Source organism: Peromyscus maniculatus, chromosome 4, assembly GCF_049852395.1.
Source record: "Peromyscus maniculatus bairdii isolate BWxNUB_F1_BW_parent chromosome 4, HU_Pman_BW_mat_3.1, whole genome shotgun sequence".
Taxonomy (NCBI): Eukaryota; Metazoa; Chordata; class Mammalia; order Rodentia; family Cricetidae; genus Peromyscus; species Peromyscus maniculatus.
This window is the reverse complement of record NC_134855.1, coordinates 53,785,796-53,812,804: the sequence shown is the minus strand read 5'-3', so window position 1 is coordinate 53,812,804 and position 27,009 is coordinate 53,785,796. Positions and strand designations below refer to the sequence as shown.

Genomic DNA, 27,009 nt, shown 5'->3' with positions numbered 1-27,009 from the left:
AAAAGACCAAAGCCACGTTTCATCTATTCAAGCACCAATTTAGGTTCATAACAGTTGTCATCTAAGAAAAGGGGGTTGAGGAAATCCTAACTCCAAAGCAGAACCAGTTACAATTCAGACCCATGAACCACTGGAAACGAAGTAAACGCGGACCGCCGGCTCATGCTTGATGACGTTCTCAGAAAGAGGGCTTCGGAGCAGCTGGCGGGAATACACAAGAATTCCTGAACTCCAGTGATGACGCGACTTTCCCATCGCGTCCCTATCGCTAAGCAACTCGAAACGCAACAGCAAACTCTCGGCACCGCAAGGGCCCTTCACCCGCAAACTTTACTTCATTTCATCTCCAGAAGGAAGCAGACAATACAACAGAAACAGGCACAGGTGCCCTATCCTACAGAAAAGGCAGGGATGCCCAATCCCTGAAAGACATCAAACAGAAGAAACTACATCTCCCAGGATGCAGCGCGATCAAGGAACCGGTGCATGCTGGGGCGTGGAGTGGCCCTGTCTGAAACGCCTAGGGAGGTTTCCTGTCCAGGCCCAACTGACTCTCCACACTCTAGAGTGTTTCAAAACTAAGCAAAAAGTTGATAAAACCTCGCCGGTGCGTCACTATTATTCATAACCAGATATTTCCGTTGCAAAGTAGTTTCTGAACAGCTTCCGTTTCCGGTTGGCCCATTGCCTTGGAAACGAGGATGCACAACACTCTGGGTGACTATGGCGGGGCTGAGCAGCTCGCAGATCCCCGACGGTGAGTTCACGGCGGTGGTGTACCGGCTCATCCGCGACTCCCGCTACTCAGAGGCGGTGCAGCTGCTGGGTGCCGAGCTGCAGAAGAGTCCCCGCAGCCGCGCCGGGCTGTCGCTGCTGGCCTACTGCTACTACCGCCTGCAGGAGTTCGAGCTCGCTGCAGAGTGCTATGAGCAACTGAGCCAGATGCACCCGGAACTCGAGCAGTACCGCCTCTACCAGGCCCAGGCGCTGTACAAGGCCTGTATGTATCCAGAGGCCACGCGGGTCGCCTTCCTCCTGGACAACCCCACCTATCAGACGCGTGTCCTTCGTCTCCAGGCTGCTATCAAGTACAGCGAGGGCGACCTGCCAGGAGCCAGGAGCCTGGTGGAGCAGCTGCTGAGTGGAGAAGGTGTGGAGGATAGAGGAGGGGAGAATGATTATGATGGCCAGATCAACCTGGGTTGTCTGCTCTACAAAGAGGGACACTATGAAGCTGCCTGTTCCAAGTTCTTAGCGGCCCTGCAGGCGTCTGGCTACCAGCCTGACCTCTCCTACAACTTGGCTTTGGCGTATTACAGCAGTCGGCAGTATGCCCCAGCTCTGAAGCATATCGCTGACATCATTGAGAGAGGCATCCGTCAGCACCCAGAGCTAGGTGTGGGCATGACCACTGAAGGCATTGATGTTCGAAGTGTGGGCAACACCATAGTCCTTCATCAGACTGCTCTGGTTGAAGCCTTCAACCTCAAGGCAGCCATAGAGTACCAACTGAGAAACTATGAGGCAGCTCAGGAAGCCCTCACTGACATGCCACCCAGAGCAGAGGAAGAGTTGGACCCTGTGACTCTGCACAACCAGGCTCTGATGAACATGGATGCCAGGCCCACAGAGGGCTTTGAGAAGCTCCAGTTTCTGCTCCAGCAGAACCCCTTTCCCCCAGAGACCTTTGGCAACCTGCTGTTGCTCTACTGTAAATATGAGTATTTTGACCTGGCAGCTGATGTCCTGGCAGAAAATGCCCATTTGACTTACAAGTTCCTCACACCCTATCTCTATGACTTCTTGGATGCCATGATCACTTGCCAGACAGCTCCTGAAGAGGCTTTCATAAAGCTTGATGGGCTGGCTGGCATGCTGACTGAGCAGCTCAGGAGACTCACCATACAAGTACAGGATGCAAGGCATAACAGAGATGATGAATCTGCCAAAAAGGCTGTGAATGAATATGATGAAACTCTTGAGAAGTATATCCCGGTACTGATGGCCCAGGCAAAAATCTACTGGAACTTTGAAAATTATCCAATGGTGGAGAAGATCTTCCGCAAATCTGTGGAATTCTGTAATGACCATGATGTGTGGAAGCTGAATGTGGCCCATGTTCTCTTCATGCAGGAAAACAAATACAAAGAGGCCATTGGTTTCTATGAGCCCATTGTCAAGAAGAATTATGATAACATCCTGAATGTCAGCGCTATTGTGTTAGCCAACCTGTGTGTCTCCTACATTATGACAAGTCAAAATGAGGAAGCTGAGGAGCTGATGAGAAAGATTGAAAAGGAAGAAGAACAACTCTCCTATGATGACCCAGATAAGAAAATCTACCACCTTTGCATTGTGAATTTGGTGATAGGAACACTCTATTGTGCCAAGGGAAACTATGACTTTGGCATCTCTCGGGTTATCAAAAGCCTGGAGCCTTACCATAAAAAGCTGGGAACTGATACGTGGTATTATGCCAAAAGATGCTTCCTGTCCTTGCTAGAAAACATGTCAAAACATACCATCATGCTGAGGGACACTGTTATTCAAGAATGTGTCCAGTTTCTAGAGCACTGTGAACTTTATGGCAGAAATATCCCTGCTGTTATAGAACAGCCCTTGGAGGAAGAGAGAATGCACATTGGGAAGAATACAGTCACGTATGAGTCAAGAAAATTAAGGGCTCTGATTTATGAGATCATAGGATGGAATGTGTAATTATGATTGGCAATGACTTTTATCATGATGACTTTATATGTAAATTTTCAATTTCACCTGTATCTAGCTTTGGCTATTTGTATTTGCTATTTGTGAGACTTTGTGTATTGTGGTGTAATAAAAGCACTATTAGTTATAACCCAACATTTTAGATTACCCAGCAAATGAGATTTTATAAGAACTGAGAAAGATGTTGTGTCTATCATGTTTCCTCCATCTTTTTGATTTGATGTATCTTGGGCAGCATTTGTACTTACATTATCAGGGGACCAGACACTAAGTTCAAAACTTAGGAGTAGGTAATGTCTTTTGTGTAATCACTCCAGGGATTGTGTTTTCTCTGTACAATTCCCATGTTTCTTATAGAGATTTTAGCATATTTGTCAGAGTTTTCTAATACAGTATTTTGTCCAGATTAAATTCCTTAGGTAATAAATGGTTTCACTAGTGTGCAAAATTCATTAGATTCACTTAACAAACTACAACATTAATGAATACTACAAAATAAATATTATAAAAGAAAAATTCTTTGGTGTTTATTTCCATGAGTTAATGATTTGAATTTATGAACAGGTTATACTATTGATGTTTTTTTTCAAATACTTTATTTTCATTCATCTCTCACAATAACTAGGATCAGAGGTAACCAGCGAACTCAGTTAATTTTTTTACTTTCTCATATAATACATCAGTTTCCCCTCCCTCTCTTCCTCCCAGTTCCCAACTCCCACCTCCCCTCTCCCCCATATCCACTCCTCCATTTCCCTTCAGAAAAGAACAGGCCTCCCAGGGCTATCAACCGAACATGGCATAATAAGTTACAGTAAGACTAGGCACATTCCTTCATATCAAGGCTGGATGACCCAATAGGTGGAAAAGCATCCCAAGAGCAGGCCCGAAGAATCAGATAGTGCCTCCCCCCCCACACACACACCAGTCACAAAACACCATGGTAACAACTATAACATATGTGCAGAGGACCTAGCACAGACCCATGCAGGCTCCCTGATTGTCTCTTCGGTCTCTGTGAGCCCCTATGATGCCTGCTTAGTTGATTCTGTAGGCTGTGGAGAACTCCATTATTAATTACTGCCTTTGGCTGCACAATTTTGGGTATGCTGTGGTTTCCTTGTTTTAGTGACTGGGGTACAGAAAACTTTTCTTCATTATCATTACCCTGTCCAAAATAACCCCTCTGTTCCCACAACTGATGAAAAAGTCAGTTCTGGAATGGAAGCTCATAGGTTCCTTGTTTGCTTCAACTCATGACTCCTACTAGTTTTTCTGGCTTCCCACTGAGATCCCTGCTCATTCTAATCAACTTATTTTCTGAATCCTACAAAAAAAAAAATAATTGTCAGCCTTTCGTCCCTGTCTCTCCATAAATGTAGCCCCAATTTCATCTGGTTTAGAAAAAGCAACAGTGTCAGGCTGAACCATAGATAATTGCTGATTTTGAATTTAACTACAAATTCAGCAGTTTCTTAGGTTTAACCTAATCACTTTGTTGGCAGACAGCCCCTGCCATAATGTGAAGATAATTTTTCCCCTTTAGGGATATTTTAGCCATGTAGGTACAGCATGCAGATTCATCATGCCTCAGCGAACTCCTGGGTGCTCAAATTCCACTAGAAAAGACAAGCTGGTTTACTGTGCAGTCCATGGTTTGGGATTAAGGCAATTGCAGTAGTGAGCTGAGCTGCCATCATTTGGCAGTGTTAGCTCGATCCCACATTGGAGGAGAATCAGTGTTTAGTGGCCTCCAGAATGGCATCCCACAGCACATTCTGTGTCTCAGAAATGTTCTTTGATAACTTTTGTATTTAATGTTTTTTGATAACTTCTGCTGGTGGAACGGTAGCTCTGGGCACCTCTTAATGTCCATAGCCCCTTAAAAACTAGAAAGTATATGAACTGAAATTGTATTTTCCAAAATCAACATTAATTTTTTCCATATTTCCCCTTAAACACCTTTTCTTTAAAAAAAATGTATCAAATAAGTAATATTAACCACTAAAAAGTAAACATTTTCCAGATTCCCATTTGCCTTTATTTAACCACAGCTTGTTTACGCAGGTGCTGTTTGTGGTTTGTGTGTATGTGTGCCTTCATTTTTAGAACATAAAAAAGCTTTTCAGAGACGCTTTTAGCCTCTGGCAGCTGTGCAGTTAGGATTTCCTGGTAGTATGGCTGTCAGGAAATTCTTAGGAGCCAGGAGGCCTGGAAAAGCTTGGGGAGAGTGGCATTCTTAATATCTCTGGAGTATTTGCTATATTTTATTTTTAGCATATATATTTAAAGAATTTTTACAAGTGTGTATGTGTCATGGTGCTTATGTGGTGCTAAGAAACTTGCTGTTTCTTAATTCTAAAATGACTTTACAATGCCAGCCACTTCCCTCGAGTTTTGTTATTTGATTGACAATGCACAGAGCATTGTCCCATGATCCTTGGGCATACACAACAGAAATAAAAGCAGAACTTCATGGGACAGTACCTCAGCCTTCCAGGACCCTGCAATGATTCTTATTATAGCCCTGGATCTCCAAATACACATAAAGAGATTGAGCATGCTACCAGAATTTCAAGGCACAAGCTCCGACTATGGGTGCCACAACAATCTAGGCTCAGTCACATTATTATTTGCTAATAAACCCAAGAGTGGTGAAATGCAGAAAAAATGTAATTGGCATGGCCAAGCTAGAATACCAAGTAAAGGAATGTGTGACCCCAAGTTCATCCTCATGGCAATAACAAGATGAGATTTTAATGATGAGGCTTGGAGTGTTAACAGACAGAGCAGGTGATGTTTCAGGCCAGTGGGTCTTGCTCTCTGTTCTGATTCTACAAAGGGTTTGAAGAGGATTCTTGTAAGATGATTGCTCCTCCAAGGTGCAACTCCACCAGCATCGTGGTCAGTCTCATCAAAGGTGATGTGACCTTCGAAACTTGCTGTTGTTGCAAGCTGTTGATCAGGGATAGTTTCAGAACCTTGTCAAAAAGGTGTTTGTCTTGAAATCCAACATAACTTTAGATGAGTAACCAAGAAGAAAAAAGAGATTAAAAAAAAAAGAGAGATAGGGTCAGGGGTGGGGGTAAGCATGGTAGAACACACCTTTAACCCCAGCACTCGGAAAGCAGAGGCATGCGAATCTCTGTGAGTTTAAGGCCGCCCAGGCTAACATAGTTTCTCAGTCCTCCTCCTACCCCCAGCACACCCAGGGCTACACACCTGTCAAAGGATTTGGAGTCTTCAAGACCTCACTTTGAATGTGGTCTCTGCTAGAGCATGGATGGTGCACTAATACCATCTGGGAAGGCTGTGTGTACATGGGCAAACTCACACCCATTCCCGAGGCAGACCATGAGAAACCAGGAGCCCTGGTGAAAACAGAGTTGGTTCATCTGTAGTGACCCGGCTGCTGCACGGGAGAAGACATTCAGGGTGACACAGCTGGCTTAAAGACACCTTCACCGAACTGTCATGATAGGTGTGACCCCACCACAGGGGGCCTTGCTTATGAGGGGCGTGGGCTGGATGCTCTCTTAGGGTTACCACTGCTCTAATAAACACAACCGAAAAAGCAATTTGGGGAGGAAAGGGTTTAGTTTACAGTTCCACATCACAGTCCTTCACTGAGGGAGGTTAGGACAGGAACCTGGAAGCAGGAGCTGATGCAGAGGCCATCTATCACAGAGTGCTGCTTACTGGTTTGCTTCCTTCCCATGGCTCGCTCAGCCTGCTCTCTTATGGAATCCAGAACCATCAGCCTAGGGGTGGAAACATCCACAGTAAACGGAACCCTCCCACATCAGTCATCAACTTAATAAAAAAAAAAAAAAAATGTGCCATTTTGATTTGACCGCAGGCCAATCTGGTTGGGGGCACTTTCTCATTTAAGTTCCCTCTTCCCAGATAACTCTGGCTTCTGTCTGGACGGCCTGTGGCCATTGATGTTTTTAGTCTCAGGTGTTCAGGTCTAACTACAAGACCCACCCCCCAGAGTAGCAGCAATGTGCCTGATAGAGGTTGCTTTTTCTGAGTGAGTATTGTCCATGTCTCTCTAAGGATTTTTCTTTTTTAGCATGTGTATATAGATTGTGTACATGTTCATATGTCTAGGTATACTTGTGGGTGTGCAGGTTACATGCATGGAACTCCAAGACAGATGTTGGGTCTTCCTCAACTGCTTTCCACCGTATTTGTTCCCCTTTATGTGTAAAGGTATTTTATCTTCATGTATGTCTGTGTACCACATGCATGTAAGTGTCCATGGGGGCCAGAAGAAGGCATCAGGTTCCTGGAACTGGAGTTCAAGATAGTTGTGAGCCCCATGTACTGAGAATCAAACCTGGGTCCTTTGGAAGAGCAACCAGTGCTGGTAACCACTGAACTATTTCTGAGAGAGGAGGCTATTGGCATGTTTAAATGAGATCACGAGGAAATAAAGAAGCTCTGGAAACAATTATTGGTTTTAGAAATGTTTTATTTGTTCCCAGCACATCTTTTAAAAATTACACATGGGCATTTTTGTTCTAAAACAACACAGTCTACGAAAAACCAATAAAAGGAAATTTTGAACATCCACTAAAAGCATGGTATATGGACTATACAATGAGCCCTTGTGAAAATGAATGGCATGGCTCAGTTTGAACTTGACAAGCTCTACTAGAACCTCTGATATGTTACCTCCCACTACATCTCCTCTTTTAGATTATAAATGTAAAGGGAAGAATTGTTTCCTATGCATTAGTTACAGTGGTATAATGGCTTACATATACATTTTACCCACATGTAATTCCCAAAAGATTACTACAGTACTGGCAGAAACATGTCCTGCCATGGAGGAAGACTCAGATAAGATATTATTCAAGTCAAGTTGTATCAGACCAAAATATTTCACAGGCTTAGCAAAAAAAGGACAAAGCTGTATAGAACACACCTACTTCTCACAGGATTTCTTATTGCCCAGGAACCAAATAATCATTATTCCCAAGGCACCATCACACACAGGAAAGACAGACACTGCCTAAGGACTAGAAAGCCTGCCTCCAGGCTCTACTCCTCAGGGAGCTGTGCAAACAAAGCCGAAAGCATACAGTGGGAGTCTCAAGGCTTGCCAAGTGTTTGCACTTGCCAAGTCACATCTTAGGGCTACTAGGGCTGGGACAGTGGGAATGAAAAGCAGACACACATCCCACCGGCTGACTAAATGTTTGAGTCCAGGTTCAGCACATAACCAACTGATTGTATAGATAACCCAACCAACACTGCACAGGGTTTCTACATACAACCACCAAATTCTGATGTGTTCTTGGAGAGGAAGAACCTTGAATTGCTAAACCATTTCTGCCTTTAGAGACATGCCTGCTCTCATTTTAAATTGTTTCATGGAAGGAAAGAGAAAAATCCCAAGAAGGCACTGTGAGCTTTAAGGGGCCAGTGTTTAAGTCATCATTCAATAAATACCCATTTGGAGGAACTACAGTGACAGGCATTTCAGGACCTCTGTGAACAGTCAAGGGGATAAAACCATTTCACAGGATGTGTGCTGTGCTGCTGAGAAACAACACTAACGGTCAGCTGTCTTCCAAATGACATGTGTAGACAAGCAAGCTGTGTTCAAGATGTCTTTTTCCTGTTTCCCTGCTCTCAGGATGTAAATCCCTAGTATCTAGAAAAGAAAAATCCATCAAACAATGTATTACTTATTCCTTGTTTAAAAATAAAATATCCTTTGGGAACAACAAAAAACGTCTTTTCATGTTCACAGAACTAGATGTAATTCTGTGAAGGTTCTTTGGCTCGAGTGTGGTATCAGTGATCTTTACTCCCTCTATTAAGGAATTGATGGTACTTATTTACAGAGTGTGAGAATGTTCACTGTGACCTTCCAATTTTGAAAGGGAATTCTTCAGAATTACAACGACTCAATACCACCTAAAAATTTAATCTTGATTTTAAAATAACCGAAGACCGACGCAACCAAGTTATGATATAAAGCCAACAGGATTTAGTCATAGTCAGGTTGTCTTGATTATGCTACATTAGCAGACTTATAAAAATTATCTTCTATCTTCAAATCCATGGAAACACAAAGTGAAAAAGTGAAGTTGAAAACATATGCAAACAGAAGAAAAAACAGCTTCACACCTCCTTTTGATTTAAAAAAACCATAGGCCGTGTCCATTTTATTAATAATGTTTCTATAATCTCTTGACATTATACAAGCAGTTTTTACAGTTAAGCTTCACACTGAAGACGAACACTATTTGGTTTAAGGAACAGAAAGCTAGGTTACATCCTTCATGTCAGACACATACTTCAACAGTTGAAGAAAACCTGTAGACTGTCTGGATTTCCCTCTCGTTGTATAAGTGATTTTCTTTTTTCAGTGAAGAGAAAGAATGAAACGAATCTGCAGGCAGATGGCTCCCACTGGAACATAAAGCCCTGCGCCGAGCCGAGCCTCCACAGCGCACGAAGGCCAAGGCGGAACTCCGACTCTGCAGCCCTGGCCTGCTTCTGCTGTGCTCCCTGTCACAAGCGGAGCTCGGGGAAAATCAAAATCACTGAAGGTAAGTGAGGGGAACGCCCTCAAAATTACTAAAGCTATTCATCGCTGTGTCTCAGCACTCCCTGAACTGGAGACACACCTTCCACAGGCAGCATCTGTGGCTGCCCCGCATAGTGACATCACTGTGTTCTGACAGTGACACCAAACCCAGCTCCATCTGGAGCAACACACTTCCTACGTTAGGACTTGGGAGCTCTGATCGGCTACAGTTAGAAGAAGCTGCTGGTAGGAAAGAATACAACAAAGGAAAAATCTCTGGGATCAACATGCAGAAAAGCTTTTTCAAATATGCAAACTAGGACTCGGTTACAGTATTCTGGAGGGGGAAAAGGGAGGGTTCTTGCACATGTTTATATCTGATATACACACTGATGGAAGCTTGTCTTTTATTGAGCTTTTGTTTTCCCAAAATAAACTAAGAATACAAATATGAAAACTAAAAGGCTTCCAGATTCATAAATAATCTGTAATATGTAAGCATTTCGAGTACCAACCTCCCATTCCTAAAAAAAGCAGGGTTTAATCCTGTATTCTTTGATGAAATGCTGGACACAAGAAACATGTGGCCTTCACAATCCAGCTAAGAGGCTCAAGGAACATAGCATGAGATTCAATTCACTTATGCACCACTATACATCACATTAAGGCAACAGTTTCTCCAAGGACAATAAAGCCTGTCCACTTGAGTCCTTAGTATTTCAATCTCACTAGCAGCAAGTTCCCATTCCCACTAAAACCCCAGCCTACATGTGACGTCATCAGATTTAAGCAAAGTTTTACACATATGACCAACCTAAGAAGTATGAGTCAATGTTAGGTGCTTCTGAATATCAAACAAGTTACAGCTTTTAAAAAAACTAATCTATGAGTTAAGATGCTTCAGATAACAATATTCTCCAGGTTTAGCTTCATGAAGCCAAGTGCAGACACTTCTGAAAGAGGCAAGGTTTAAGTGCTTTGTGCATATTCATGACCTCATGTTCCTCCACAGACAGCCTACACTGAGGCTCCTCCCAGAAGTGGGTGGGGAGGCTTCCTGATTGACAGCCCTAGTGAAACAGTACTAATGAATGCTTTTGTGTTTCAAAATGATTTCTGTTGAAATTACTTCAAATACAAAGTGTAGTAACCATTATGGAAACAAGGTTGGTGAGGCCTTCATACAGAGGAGGAGAGAAACAAAGACACGAACTGCTAATCTCCATAAAGCTCCTATCGGATAGTGGGCTGACAACTTCAGGTGACAGCCACACTCACAGTACAGACTGTCCAGGCTGTGGAATCTGAACTCCTTGGGGAAAAGGTTTCAACAATCACATGCAAGGAATTGGATCTGCTAATAAAACCGTTTATTAAAAATAATTACTTGGAAACATGTATACACTTCCAGTGAGCTGTTGGAATCTTACTAAATGTTACATTTCAATCACCAACTAGAGAATCACCCTCATGACGAGATGCATTTTATAAAGAATCTTATAATTCAGAGGCGATTTCATCAAGTGTCCAGCTATTTCAAACCATCAAAATATTTAATCAAAGATATGGAAATTTTATAATGGAAAATAAATCATCAATAAAGAGGCAGCTTCCAAAAAATAAATATTGAGTTTTTGTTAAACTAATACTTAATATTGATTTTTTCCTACAGATTTAAATTTGTTAATTTGAGGCCAATTTTAATAGTTAAAAATTATCATTTTGAAGTTTTAAAAATATCATTTTGTCAATTTTAAATTTTCACTGTTCTGTTTAAGGCTACTTCAGATATAAAAGGTATCAAACTACCCCAACATATTTGGAGCCGTTGCTACATAGACAGACAGTGTGTCCTTTTAAAGGATCGTCTGCATTTTGACTTACATTATCTGATTAAATATTTAAAAAAATTATCAAAAGTTAGGTATTGCATTAAGAAAAGAACCCATCTCACAATGTGAATCAGGAACCTCAACAGTGATTTAAAGCAATTGTTCCACTTATTTCAATATCCAGTTTTGAATGTAAAAATGTCTGCTAAATGTGATTAATAGTTTCCTTTTTATTTAAGAAATAGGATATTTCAAACTTGTGATTATGGCATATGCAGTAATACATTTTTAAAATTTAGGTTAAACCAGTAATTCAAAAAGGCATTAAACCATTATTAAGAACTGAATTGAAACTATTTTTCCATGAAAATTTATCAGGCTATTTGTGGCTAATTAGAAAAAAAGATTGTTGTCATTGAAATTATAGAGACTTTCAAATCCAAGGGTCCACTGACGACCGTTCTTTAGCCAAATAACTCTTTCCCTGGAGACAGCAGGTCAGGAGCCTTCCTTTTGTTCACGCTGCAGCTGCTTGTGCAGCTGGGCAACAGGCTCTGACAGCAGAAACGTGAGGACTGGAGCGGGGACAATGGCCTTCGCTTCATGGAAAACCTGCCCGTCATGTGGAGTAAGGCAGCCGTTCTTACAAAGCATGTTATAGATGATGGAGGACACAACAACAGGTTACCCTCAGCGACACAAACACCACTCACACCCCACTAGAAACAGACACGGAGGACAAAACTGTGTCTGCTCACAAAGTAACGTGTATGTTGGCAACTGAAGTTTGTAACTGTGTATTCACTTCAAGCAAAGCTGAGGCTGAGCACCTTATACAGATGAAGGCATGCTAGTAACAGACTGCTGGCTGTCCTCAGTGTCCTCCCTCAACAGCCTACTCCCGGGAAAGGACGCCTTCACGACACACACAAATCTCTCTCCCCAGCAGAATTTGCTAGATATCTGCCTTAGAGAAATGTTGTTAAGAAAGGACACGACAGAGGAGAGGCTAGATGAGCAGCAGATGACACCACCTGCCTCAGCTCACCTAGAGGAGCATGGAAAACAGCTGGCAGCATCTTCTTCAGATAACGGGCAGCCTCGTGCCGCCTGACTGAAATCCGAAATGACAACCAGTTAGCTGGCTATAAGCTGGTATACCTACAACGAGAGAGACCTAGGAACACCATCTGTCAATCCACAGATGAACAAACAAAGCACAGAATGAAAACCAACTTATTTGAAACCAACAAACAAACGTAGCTGAAATACAGTCCATGACGTATTTGATTACTGGAATAACCATAGCTGATGACTTTTAAAAGGTACCATTTTCATAATGATATCCATGGAGTTACAAAAGGTTTCTGTTTCCAAAGATGTTACTGGGGTCCACATACTCCTTGACAGACTTCAGCATCCCAAAGCCGACGTCAGAGATGCTCTCTTTCAGCCACTGCTTTCGTAACTTGCCCACTGGAAAACAAAATCAAAAAGGCTTCAGTACACACCTTGAATGCTGGAAACCAATCAATCTTGTGACCATGAGTGAGCAAACACTGTGTGATAAATGCTTTTATTCACAAATGAGAAATGTTTTGCTTTAGTTGATTTATTGAGCCCACCAGACTATCAAGCTCATTAAGCCCAGTGCCTTCCCAGGGGAAGTCTGTGCTCCCCAGTGTCTCCTTTCTCTGTAAACTATGAAATGGAAATGGAAGGAGGAGGCGTGGACTGAGACCACAGCCTACTTTACAAATAACAGATGAAAAAGACCAAGCTTATCCAGAAGCCTACCCCTTGTCATAAGTCCCACAAGACAAAAGTTGGAAAATGAAGCTTGCTAAAGAAAAATATCATAGAAAAACGAATCTGTTGGGTAGACCTGACAAAAATGACAGACTATACAGTTCTTTAAAATATTTTAAGGAGTATAGTTAAGAGAAATGAGAAAATCTGACTCAAAGGATTCTGGGGGAAAGATCTAGTTATGAATCTTTCCAATCAAAAATTCTTTTCCAGGTGCTTTAAATAAATCCATGTACCCCAAATAACAGTTACATTCTTGTCATTGTTCTGCCAGATCCAAACTTTTTTTTGGGAGGGGGGGGGCACACGCAAAAGCAGGTACCTAATTTGTTTTAAATTTAATTTCCTCTTATGAACTGTCCATTTTATTTTTACCCTTATTTTAAGCCTTACAAATTTAAAGGAAAAAGGTATTACAATAGTTAGCAGAGGCACTAAATAAAACAAAAACAAAACAAAACAAAACAAAAAAATTGCTTTTCTACCTAAAACTTTTGTGAGGGACAGATAAAAAGAATTCTGACTCTCAACTTGCTTTGGCACTGAAAACAAATCAGTGTATTTTTACAAGACAAAATGGGTGTTTTAATTTACATTCGGGCTATTTGCAGTGAACACTTCTCAAACATGCATTATTGTACTAACTGAATTCAAATGGCCACTTCACACAAACGTTCACTAATGATGCCGTCATCTACAGAAATGAGAAGCCTTTCACTGAAGTGTTAGGCCCGTCACTCTAAAGCGCACTCCCATTTATCAGGCTGCAGCAGTCCATCACAGCATGTGCCCTGTGGAACCTTAAACACCACATCAGCTCAGCTCAGGGCAGCTTTCAGGTCCAGTTTTCTGGAAAGTGTCAAATCACCATCCAAATAACCAACAGCACAATACTTCAGAAAGCAAGGTATTCGTGGCTGGCGTAAGGAACAACAAAGCACTGTGGGGTTACAATACGAGAAGTGAAGTCTAGGGGAGCAAATCTGAAGTTCAAAAGTGGAAGGTTCTGTTCAGAGAGCTCGCTCTCCCTCCCCAGGCCTGGACTCCTGGAACAGCCTCCACCTGAAGCTCTCTAACAGGACCATTGTCACCTTGGCACAGTGCTGCAAACCTGAGCCTCTCATCTGCAAATGGATTCGCCATTCAATGATAACACCCGTAACAAGTTAAAAGTCCGTGTTTCCAGACTTGCTCCATGAGGCTGATAAACAAACAAACAAACAAGCAGGCAGGCAGGCAGGCAGCAGCAGCTCCTCTGAGTTGGGAAGGTGCTACTCATGCTGCTGCAGCAGCTCAGGGGAGGGATGAGGAGCAGTCAGCGGCAGTCTCCGCGGTTATCTGTAATATAGCGTCAGTGAATGTGTCCTGTGGTTATGGATGTAATTGTCCTGAAAAGACGGCAAACAACTGCTCCAACAAGATGGAGCACATTAGCAGCCCAGCAGGACGCCCAACAGCTAGCTTGTCGGCCTGGTTCTACACCTCCAGTAATAATGCAATTCCACAAGGAACTGAACCATTGTCTGAGAAGCCACCCAACAGCCACTGCATCCTTAATGAAGTCACTCACCAAGCACTGGAAAACAGAAGGTGCTTGGAGTGCATCATTAGTTCTGTCAGAAGGATAATTTACACATCTATCTTGTCAAATTTTCTATGGTTTATACTTTGACAATAATCAATCTAACATACATTTGATTAGTGAACTAGCAAGCAGCGGGGGAGAAGAAGGCATAGCTGTGGCCCCTCATAAACATGTCTGATGAGAGAGTTTAACCCGTTGGTGGCACTGGTCTGTGAACTGCTTCTGCTACTGAGAACAGAAATGACGAGGCAAGGGGTAGGAAATCATGGCTACCCAAGTAAGGGACCAGAGATCTTTGGTTTTGCTTAGCAAATTAAGCTGACTATACTGTAGAGTAAGTGTGCAAGGGGAAGCCCAGTTTAAAGATAAGCATCTCCTGAGACTAAGAATCAGATTGTAACTGGACACAGCTCTGAGACTCTGGGAATGCTGTAGGGCTGCCTGAGATGCATCAAGAAATTAAAACAGCACAGGCCTCCACCCAGAGAGGGAAGTGGTTTCCAAGTACAAGACCTTCTTTGCAGAGCTGGACCACAATGTCCTTCAGAAAATCCTTAACTTGCTATATATTCATCAATTAGAGGTCACACTCATCTGTACACATGGGACACATGTGCTAGACACTTATATGGTAGCACCTTAAACATTTACACAGCTCATTATCTGAAAAGAAAAAGTTCTCTTTATGTAGCATGTTGTATCGTATCACAAGGGAAGAAGGAATGAAGCTACCAATATTTGCTGCAATATTTGCTACTATGACAACGTCTACACACCTACTATGCAGCAGTCACTCCAGAGAAGCACAGGACATGATAAACTTGTGCTTTCATACCACGATCATTGCATGTGTGCTGCCAATGGCTGTTTGAGAATCCAAGGGCAAGGGGCATCTTTTTCTGCTTCAACTGAAAATGGATTTCACATTTTAAGTCTGATTTCCAATTGTGTCTGTGTGGGTATTTAGTGAATAAACAGGATTTTTAATGTGTTCTTCTAGGACAGAGAATAGGTTCCAGGGGTGGTTTTTGAAATCACTTACTTAACATAACTCTGGGATTCAGGGAATACTCTTTTGTAGTATGATATATAGTGTTAAAAAGGAACAGAGGTCAGAGAGATGGCTCAGTGGGTGGCTTGCTCTACAAAAGCACGAGGACCTGCATTTGGATCTTCAGGACCTGCACTGTCTGTAAGTGCAGTGCTGGGTGCAGGCGAAGACGGGCAGGTCCCTGGGGCTTGCTGGCTTCAAGTCGAGCATGGAAGGCAAGTCCTTGTTATGTGAGAGTCCCTGTCTCAAAAACTAAAGTATAGAGTGGGTGAGAATAGTCCTCAATGTGAACCTCTGGTCTACACACACACACACACACACACACACACACACACACACACACACACACACAGGTAAAGGCAAAGTTACTGGTGTCATATGTAAAAAAATGTGGACGTGATGGCTAGTCTGACCCACAAACATTATCTGGAACTACTCTATGTGGTTTAAGAAACTGAAGACTTAGCAGAAACTACTAAATAATTCTACCTTAAAGGACTAAATCTGGGCCAGCTGAACACAGAGGTATCTTTTATCTAGATGTATTTAACTTGTTAGTCACAGTTTGATTATAAGGGCAGAAAGACCTTAATAGACGTATAAGGAAGAACAAAATGGGAAGATTAGCACAGTGGTAAAGAGCTGGCCTAGCATGCTACAAAGGTCTAGGTTCAACCCAAACAAGTACTTGGTGGAAGGGAGGAAGAGACAGAGGATGAAGCTGACCAGAAAGAGGAGAAAAGAACCAACTATAAAACAGACCTTTTATTTAGGAGCTTACTGAAGAACAAAGTAGAATTAGCAAAAGCCTGAAGTAACAGTCATTATTACAACAACCACGTCTTGAGAACTAAGTTGTAGGACATGTCCAGCATGCACAGGCCTGACTTTTATCTCCATCATTACAAAACCAGCAACAACAAATAACTATCAAACACCACATTTAACACACCAAGTACCCATTCAGCTTGAACCTGTAAGTCAGATTTTAAAAAGAAAATTGGGCCGGGCGGTGGTGGCGCACGCCTTTAATCCCAGCACTCGGGAGGCAGAGCCAGGCGGATCTCTGTGAGTTCGAGGCTAGCCTGGGCTACCAAGTGAGTTCCAGGAAAGGCGCAAAGCTACACAGAGAAACCCTGTCTCGAAAAACCCAAAAAAAAAAAATTAAAAAAAAAAAAAGAAAAAGAAAAAAGAAAATTGGGCCGGGCGGTGGTGGCGCACGCCTTTAATCCCAGCACTCGGGAGGCAGAGCCAGGCGGATCTCTGTGAGTTCGAGGCTAGCCTGGGCTACCAAGTGAGTTCCAGGAAAGGTGCAAAGCTACACAGAGAAACCCTGTCTCGAAAAACAAAAACAAAAACAAAAAAATAAATAAATAAATAAATAAATAAATAAATAAAAAGAAACTCCTTTTTATAGGAGTGCTGCTTTAAATTTTTTGCTCCCTTCCTCTCTCCCTCCTACCTTCCTTCCTTGCATTAATGTATGCTATACGTGCTTCTGTGTGAATGTGGAGGCCAAAAGAGGATGCTGGGTATCTTCCTCTATTCCTTTGAATCTGATGCTCACATGTTCTCAGCTACAGTGGCAGCTAACAAGTCCTAGTGGTCCTGTCTCTATCCCACCCAGAACTTGGGTTATAGGAGTATACCAGACACCCAGTTTGTTATATCGGTGCTGGGATCTGAACTCTGGTCCTTGTGATGTGCAGAAAGCACTCTTGATCACTGAGCCATCTCTCTCTAGTCCCCATAAGCTTCTTATTTTTCCATTAATTAGCATGAGGAAACTACTACTAGATTATGTATAGAACTAATGCTGGATGGACATCCAATGTCTTGTCAGATCAAGTTTGGGCACTCTGGGATCTGCCAGGTACTAATGAGAACAGAGAACAATGGACTATCTGACTCTGAGTACTAAGTAGAGCTAACAAGGCTTCTTAAAGGGGGACTCAACTTAGAAAGGACTCTGACTTACATATCTGCTTGTGCCATAAAGCACATTGTGGTTGGTTGGTTCTGGCAAAACTGTATGCTCCATAAATGCCAGCCAACAGACCTCTACCATGTGGTAACGTTCAGCCTTCAAGAGAATCTGAGTTAGGACTATGACTCTTCATGACTTCGTAAGAGAAACTGAATGCTCAGAGGCCATAACACTATATATATATATATATATATATATATATCTGTGTCATCTGCTAATGAAACTTCTGACATTAAGACAAACTGATGAATACCACAGACTTTACAAAAGCAATTAAAATCCAGTGCTGTGTGGGTTTCCTCTTATTGCTGACATTTAGAATGCCTGTTTTCTTTCTGTCTTGTTGGTTTTCTGTGATGGGTCTTGACCTTGGGATTGTCCTGCCTCGGCTGCCTGAGTGCCGGTGTTACAATCATGTCCGCCATCCACCATGCTTGGCAGCAAGGCCAGTTTGGGATTTTTTTGTTTTGTTTTGTTTTGTTTTAAATGCTAAAGGTTTGTCTACACAGTTTATCTAATAGCTCTGAATGTTTAAATAGCTCATTTGAGACTAGAAACTGAAAAGAAATTTTAATAGAGTAAATAGTTCACAAGAACCAGATTCAATCTGTCTTCAGGGCCATCAATCAGTTTGATACACTTGAAATTTAAACCAGAGTAGAACTGAGTGTTTATACAACAGAAACCAAAGCAAGTGAAAAGGTTAAATAAAATGAGACAGATAAAAGTAGAATAGAAAATTTTATCTTTCTTGAAGACTAAGAGCAATATTTCATTGTTCTTTGTAATCCTGTTATATAACACACTATCTACCACATAGTAAGACAGTCAATAAATTTAGTTGAAGTAAAGAACTGAACTATAGCTATTTCTAAGACATTTTAAATATGGCATAGGGATTCAAAAATCTAGTAAAGCAATGTAGTTTCTTTATTTCCTCGATTGTATTCACCCTGTGTTCCCTTTATCTTGGCATTATATCTTGGAAATACCCAGAGCTATTCTGTAGTAGACAGAAGGCATGACACAGAACTCCAAGTTCTCATTTCTTCAAAATCTAAAGAACTCTCTAGACCTCACTGGTGATTCTCCACTACAGTGACTGGTATTTAGCAATGCCTACAGACATTTCTGGCTGTCCTAATGGGGCAATTGTCATTGGCATTGTGCTGGGTAGTTTTATGTCAACTTGACACAAGCTACAGTCATTTGAGAAGAGATAACCACAATTAAGAAAATGCCCCTATAAGATTGGGCTGCAGGCAAGCCTGTGGAGCATTTTCTTAATTAATTGATGGGGAAGGGCCTAGCCCATTTTGGGTGGTATCATCACTGGTTGAGCAAGCCAAGGGGAGCAAGTAAGCAAGCAGCACCCCTCTATGGCCTCTACATGAGTTCCTGGCTCCAGGCTCAAGCCCCATTTGAATTCCTGTCCTGACTTCCTTCAGTGATGGACTACAATGTGAAAGTGTAATCCAAAGAAAGCATAAGGTCCTTTCCTCTCCAATTGCTTTTGGTCATGGTGTTTCACCGCAGCAATAGCAATGCCTATCCATAAGACAGGCATCTACTGGGTGGGTGTAAGTCATGGATGCTGGTAAACATCCCAAAACTCATAGAGCAGCAACCCGCCAACAAAAAATTATCTGGCCAAAAATGTAAATAATGCCAAGACTAAGGGAACCATGGGTCTCTATGCTTCCGAGTGTTCACCACCCAGGAGTCCAAACAACCGACAGAAAGGTGTGATTTCACTGCCATAAGCAACAGAAGGTGTGTTCACTGCCATGACCGACAGACAGGTGTGCTTTCACTGCCATAACTGACAGGAGGTGTGATTTCACTGCCATAACTGACAGGAAGGTGTGATTTCACTGCCAGAACTACCAACTGAATCAGCAATAGCCAGGAGCACAGTCCTGCAGGAAATATTGTAAATATAGACTGTTCATCACAGTGGCCATTAGTTTATATGGAGACACCGAGCATTTGAAATGTGGTTAGTGTAACCAAGGAAGTTAATTTTTTTATTTTATTTAATTTTAATTACAGAAATTTAAATAGAATAACAGCAGAAATAAAGTGTACCTAACAGATTTTTTTTTTTTTTTGGTCTGTCTTTTCAAGATAAGGCTTCTCTGTGTAGCCCTGGCTGTCCTGGAACTCAGTCTGTAGACCAAACTTGGCCTCAACCTCACAGAGATCTACCTGCCTCTGCCTCCTAAGTGCTGGAATTAAAGGTGTGTGCCACCACTGCTCAGCTCTGATATTAAGTTTTTAACAGATACCATACTTGAAAATATCAATTAGAATTAATTTTGGTAACCACATGAAACATATTATAAACTGTTAGGTACCTATAAGAATATGATAATGTAATCTGAGAATCCTCACACTAACAACATCTTACTTTTATAAGGGTCTACATGAAAATTGCCAGGAAGGAAAAATTCTCTTTAATGTTCCCCCCATCCAAAAAACCCCCAAACCCGTGGCTGTTACTCAAGCCACCCTCCCTCAGGACGGAAGTTACTACAAGTCCAGCACATGGAGGACCTAACAGATACATGCTGTCACGGCCTTTTGAAGCTGAGCCTAGGTGAGGGGTGGTGAGCAGTGCATTCTCAATGGTTTTCCCTGTGAGCCAAAGTTTGCTGCACCTGCGATAGGAATGAAAAGCTGTAATGTTCTGATACATTATGAATTACATTGTTTTTAACTATCTGTTACTAGAATCTGTTTACATTGCTTCAGCAGAAAAATACTTTATGTAATGCACAAGTTCTGGGAGAAAAAGCCAGCCATAAAGAAACTGAAAATATTACTCAAAAAGGAAAACAAACTTTTTGCTCTCATGGTGGTCTGATGTAAAGTCACTGTTGGCCACACTACTTAGCTTCTGGCTATCAGAGGACATGGCTTTGACACTGGTACAGTCAAGATGCTGGGCAGCTTTGTCTCAGAAGCATCCATGTATTACCTGTCTCTAGCCTCTTCCCTAGCCCCGATTCCTAGAAACCACCAATCGTTTCTCAAGCGGTTTGTCACGTCAAAGCTGTTACAGAATCATAAAGGTAAGAGGCCATTGGAGACTGGCTTTGTTACACTCAGCACAGTCCCACAGAGATGAAGTCAAGTACAGTCAATAGTTTATTCCTTTTTGTTACCGAGTAGCATATTCCAGAACATGGATTAACAGGATTTATTTAGCCACACAGAGGCTAAAAGATATCCAGGCTGTTCCACCTTCATCTTTTTACAGTTGAGACCAGTTAACCAAGTTTTCTTTTTATGGACAATGCTTTTGGATCCAGTCCAAGAATTCTTTGCCTGGCTCTAGACCTGAAGACTTTCTCCTATGCTATTTTCTAATAGTTTTAGAGTTTATCATTATCTATTTAGGGTTAATTTCTGTATAAAGTAGATTTAAGTCAATGTTCTTTTGTATGTACAGTTGCATGCATGTGTGCTTACAGATGTACAGCTGTTCTAACATCATTTCCACTGAAGTGTTCCTGTCAAAATAATTTGGGCCCACGTATGTGGCCCAAGTTCTGTGTTCTCTATTCTCTTCCATAGATCTAACACTACAGTCTTGGTTATTGAAGCTATATAATAAGGCTGATAATCAGAAAATCTTTTTTTTTCTTTTTTTCAAAATTATTTATCTAGTTCTTTTGTTTTATCATATAAAAATTAGGATATCTTTCCTAGATCCGTAAAAAACTCTGCTAAAAGCTAGGCAGTGATGGTGCACACCTTTAATCCCAGTAGGCAGGAGGCAGAGGCAGGCAGATTTCTATGAATTTGAGAGCAGCATGGTCTACAAAGTGAGTTCCAGGAGAGCCAGGGCTACACAGAGAAACTCTGTCTCAAAAAACAAAAAACAAAACACAAACAAACAAAAAACCCTCACTAAAATTCTAATAGAAAATGTGTTAAAAAGACAGTTTGGGGGCTGCGTCTGGTAGCAGGAGAAGATGGCGGTTTCCACAGACAAACTATGAAAACAGAATATATAGCCTGAAAGTAGAATGTGGATCTAAATACCCAGAAGCTCCTCCATCAGTTAATTTGTAACAAAAATTAATATGAATGGAATCAATAATTCTAGTGGAATGGTGGATGCACGAAGCATACCAGTTTTAGCAAAATGGCAAAATTCCTATAGCATTAAAGTTGTACTCCAAGAGCTAAGACAGCTAATGATGTCCAAAGAAAATATGAAGCTTCCACAACCACTGGAAGGACAGACGTACAACAACTGATTTTAGTGGCTCTCAAACTTGTCTTAAATCAACAACCTTCTACTCATGTTAATGTCTTGATTAAATATCACCATGCAAAATACCCACACATTAAGTAAAAGAATTCCAGCTGGTAAACATGACCTGGACAGTTGTAAGAATATATTTAATATATGTACACTTATTATGTTTTCAGGTAACAAGAGAAGTGCAGCACAATTTTTCTTTCTCTTCTTAAAGCACTGTCATTTAAACATGAGCCTGAAGTATTCAAAGTGAATTCAGGTTTTCAAGACAAAAGCATGACAAAGGAGTGTCAGATGGCAGTGAAACCTTTGTCTCAAGAAGGAGAACAGAACTGGCATGCTTTATCATCGTCCTTAGACCACAGCGAACTGTTTAAAGTAGCAGGTATAATGAGTAGTCACAATTGTGCTCGCTCTTGAAGCGGTGCGGGTGTGGGTGCTGCCTGCTATAGCATCAAAAATAGCTTCAGGATTGTTTTGATACCTGTATTTATAATAAAAAGATGTTTGGGGGTTATTGATGAATCTCTGTTAAAAGCTGTTCCCGTTTGTTACATGTAACAGACATGATAAATATTTGTTTACAGTCTCTGTTTAATAAAACATGCTTAGAAGTTTTAAGTGAAGTCAACAAAAAAGAAAAAAAAAAGACAGTTTGGAGAGAACTGACATTTCTACCATGTAGTCGTTCCCATCAATACAGGAACAGGAATCTGACTTCCATTTACTTATATATGACTTCTTTGGTTTCTTCCGCTAGCATTCTTTAACTTTTAGAATAAAAACAAACAAAAAACCTATGTATATTTTCTTAGATTGAAGCCTATTTTACTAGATTCACATTTATTTCAATTTTTAGTAGTTGTGAATGTTGTTGTGTTAACATTTGTTGTTAATTTTTATATGGAATTTTGTATTCTGTGTTCTTGCCTACTCTGTCTTTGAATATTCTCTGGGATTTTCAAGACAGAGGATCATGTAATGGCCGAAAAGGAACAGTTTATTTTCCTTTCTTCCCTTTTTCCTTCCTCCCTCCCTCCCTCCCTTCTTACCTCCCTCTCTCCCTCCCTCCTACTTTCTTCTCTACCTTCTATTTCACACTACAGGTTCTGAACAGATGCTCTTCTCGACCACTTTTACTTCAAGCATTTCTGATAAGACCACTTTCTGCTCTGACCACGAGGGAGAAGAAATTTGGTAACAGCTTTGATTTGCTTAGACACCAATATTTCAACTAACATTGGTAAACTCACTCAGGGTATTTGCTTACTGCCAAAGGACTTGAAGAACAATTTCAGAAAATGGGTGACTTAAAATCCTAAGCCCAAGTTCAAGTTAAGTATGTGGCTGACACAAACTGTGCTGTTTAACCAGCACATCAGCTGCAGATGCAAGAACTATAGACGGTAAGCAGACTCCCTATTTCCTTCAGCCTCAAGTCCCAGACTACATCTGTCTTCTCTGATACACAAAACCAGAGTTAAAATAGCTCCATTTATCACAGCATGATTGTAGGCAGACAAACCAGCCTGTCTGTTTCCAGATAGTGAAAGCAACTGTTATTAATCACAATTACAGGCCAAACCCTCCAAGAGAAATTGCATCAATATTCTCTACTACTGGAACTAAAACAAAACAAAAACAACAAAAACCAAACAAACAACTAAACCAACTGTCATGACACTGCCTGAAAGTCAACAAAGAAATATGCTACTGAGGCCAGCTTCAATGTTCAGTTCAGGAGCAAATGAGGAAAACCCTTTATACATATTAAAAAATAGTGGTCTCTCAAAAGCTTTACTAGAAAGCCTAGCAGCACAATTAAACATGTTATTTAAATTTTGGATTAAAAACACCTCTGCTTTATAAAACTATAATAGCAATGGGCATTTGAAAATTTCAAATTAAATGATTGACTTCAGAGAAGCTACCACAAAAACAGACATTTTACTACAGCCAATTTAACTGCCAGTAATGTGAAAGAAACTTATTTTTCTTTGATGCATATTTTAAGAGACCTATAGAGTAAGACCTCTAAGCTATACATGAAAATTTTAGTCAGACCCCCTTAAATGTACACCTCTTTTCCAAATAAACTGCAACCCACTCTTCAGTGGTTGGTGCAAAAGATGAAGAAAATAAAGCAGAGTTCTACCTGGTACTCTCCTATTACTTGAAAAGTACACACTATAATGTTTCAGCATCTACATGCAAGGTGCGTTAGATGCTATACATGCATCACAGCTATATCCTATAAAGAACCTATGAGGTGGTGAACTCTTGGATTGCAGTTGAGGACAACTGCAGCTCAGAGAACCTGCTTCCCTATGATCAGTAAATTTGGAGTTAGAAGTTCAATATGTATTTGATTTCAAAGACTATATTCCTTTCCTATTTATAGCACCCTAAACTTGTGTGTGTGTGTGTGTGTGTGTGTATCACTCAATGCAGTCATAATTTTGACCACATATTAGAATATGTGCATGTGTCTACATGCACATGTGTGGTGCTTGGGAATGAACCTAGGACCTTCTGCATCTGAGGTAAATGCTCACCATCCAAATATATTCCAAACATCCTTCTAATCTTCATCTTGAGACAGGATCTCAATATAAATTGCCAAGAAAGACCTGAACTACCTCAACAACCCAAGAATGACATGTGCTTATGATCTTCCTTGAATATAGGATCATATTAATCATAAAAAAGACTCAGTTTATTTTACAATACTTCTGTGAAAATGTGTTAGCAGAGTCACTTACTCAGCAAAATGCAATAACATGCCTACTCTGCATATTACTGAGTGCTCCTCCTATGTGCAGTTCACATTTTGTCTTAAAGCAGACAGTGCCCTCCTGTAATCCTTGTCCTTCAGGAAGAACTCCGTGGAGCAGTCACTTGTGTTCTGGGGACTGGAGAACAGAATATGATCACAGAACTGTCACTGAACAAATGGGAAACAGTAAAAACTATACAAGTGAGCAGGGAACATCTCTAGGAAAGTGACATCTTTACTGGAGACCTAAATGACCAGGTAAAGGGAGCCATGCAAACAACTATGAGGGGATCAGCAGAAAACGAGGGAAGAGCATGAGCCATGAGGGAAAAGAGGTGAGGTCTAGGAAATGGCAGGAAAAATGGATCAGAGATAAGGACAGAGAGAGGGATGGATGGACACACCACTGCATCCTTGAAGGCCTGAGAAGGGGTCTGGGTTTTGTTCTGAATGTGAAGAGACAACCTGATTTAAAGAAATGACTCCCAGGCAGTAAGAAAAGGGAGGAGGGGATCTGGTGAGTGAAGAGGATGGTACAGTGCACCAGCAGGAGACAGACGGAACTAAGGGAGGACCAGGAGAGGTGACATCTTTTGGTAACTGGAGTTATCAGCATACATCTTCAGGATGGTTTTACCTTGAGGGGCCAAGGCTGTCACTAAGGAAGTGAGTGAATAGGGGCGTGAAAGGATGCACTCTCTACTCCCGCAGCTTACCAAGACCACACACTCACTTGAAAGTGTACATGAGGTGGACGGTGCACCTCTACAAGCCTAGGTTCCTTTTCTAAGCACTACAGGAAATCAGGTAGTTTGGAGTTTGTTTCCATGCAGTCATTGTTTCTGATCACATAAAAAATAAGTATGACAAATGGAACAGAAATTTGAAAATGTGTCTTTCAATGCAGCAGCCTCTAAATTTAGTATGGAATCAAACCTTGCCACATTCTACTTCAAGCCAATAAATGGAATTTTTCAATGTGTGAAGTCTTTAAACAAACAAAGATCTTTAATCCTAAAATATACACAAATTGTACAAGTGGTTTTACTATAAGTGATAATGTAATGAGAATGGCCCACACAGACTCAGACATTTGAACACTCGGTCCTCAGCTGGTGGAATGTTCAGGAAAGAGTAAGAGGCATGGCCTTGTCGGAGGAGGTGTGTTTCTGGTGGTGGGCGGTGAGGTTTCAAAGGTCCACGCCGTTCCCAACATCTCTGTCTCCTGGGTGTGTTTCAGAATGTAAGCTCTCGGCTGCTGCCAAGCCTGCCTGCTGCTGCCATGCTCCCTGCTCTGGTGGTCCGACCCTCTCACACTGTGAGCCCCAGGTAAACTCTCTCTTCTCTATGTTGCCCTGATCACGGTGCTATCAACAGTAATCGAAATAATAACTAAGACACTGTAACATGAACTGCCCTGTACTGTTTCAGTACCTGATACTGAAATGTTAGATGCCCACAATTAGGAAATGACTTACGGGGAAGATCTACTAAGAATAATACCTATAATGAAGAAATTAAAACTGTGATTCCCTTCTGGGGCACTTGTTTAAAGGTAATTATCTTAGATAATGTGGAAATTAAAGAAAAGGAGGATTTATATAGTCTTAAAAGAAGACTAATACACAGTGTTTCTTTTCAAAGGCAGTCAATTTCAATCTGCTTAGATTTGAAATCATTTCAAATAATTTAGGCTTCTTGGTGTAAGGCCAGGGACAGGGAGGAGCGAAGCCTTACACCAGTGACAGCAGCTTAGTCTTGGATTCCACTGGACACAAGGATAAAGCTGCTCAGCAGCAAGTTGAAGAGGACAAGGGAGATTAAGTCCCACAACCCCTGAAACTTAACACTTTCCTTCACCTTCTGCCCCTCTCAGAATCAGGCATTTGTTGTGTCTGTGGCTGTCTGGACAGGGCAGTCTGAAGTGCGGGAGACTACACTAACAGCAGTGAGCGTGGCACGACCGTACCAGTTTTGATCAGCAGTTTCTGAATGTAACACTGATTCTCCTGGGCCAACCATGTAACCGCCTTGAGGAGAAGGAAAATCTGAAATTCTCTAGCCTAGTTGGCCAGTAATATTTATATGCAGAAAACACATTACACAAGATTAAAGGCATTAAGTATACTTTGTATCAAAAAACAATATCTAAGGGCTAGAGAGGTAGCTCAGCTGTAAGGTCTGGGGCTCAGTCTCTATCACAAACAAAACCCACAGGGAGTAGTTACATACTTTACTTTGAGACCAAGGATTGATAAATCAATATATTACAGGGTAAGGTTTACACTTTCCCAACTATTGCTTATTGATTTACTTGTGGTACTGGGTAATCTATATAATAAACACACATAATATATTAATATACTATACACACACACAACTTTTATACCTTTCACAAATAAAACCAAGTTTCAAGTCTATA

The 27,009-nt window shown here is 41.3% G+C and overlaps 2 protein-coding genes and 1 pseudogene across 2 annotated transcripts in view; 2 read left to right on the top strand and 1 right to left on the bottom strand.

Annotated features, from left to right (window-relative positions):
• The first annotated feature begins 218 nt into the window (after nucleotides 1-218).
• On the top strand, nucleotides 219-3,243 carry LOC102917817 (intraflagellar transport protein 70B). The gene has a single exon (XM_006972466.4). The coding sequence runs from the start codon at nucleotides 724-726 to the stop codon at nucleotides 2,716-2,718; it is 1,995 nt and encodes a 664-aa protein (XP_006972528.3). The 5' UTR covers nucleotides 219-723; the 3' UTR covers nucleotides 2,719-3,243.
• A 5,632-nt stretch (nucleotides 3,244-8,875) lies between these two features.
• Nucleotides 8,876-27,009, bottom strand: part of Agps (alkylglycerone phosphate synthase) — a 105,006-nt gene continuing 86,872 nt past the window's right edge. Inside the window, exon 20 of the mRNA XM_006972465.4 lies at nucleotides 8,876-12,582. Coding sequence (XP_006972527.3) covers nucleotides 12,461-12,582 — 122 coding nt within the window. The 3' untranslated portion in view covers nucleotides 8,876-12,460. The remainder of the gene's footprint in view (nucleotides 12,583-27,009) is intronic.
• LOC102903559 (ubiquitin-conjugating enzyme E2 variant 2 pseudogene) lies at nucleotides 19,224-21,938 on the top strand (annotated as a pseudogene).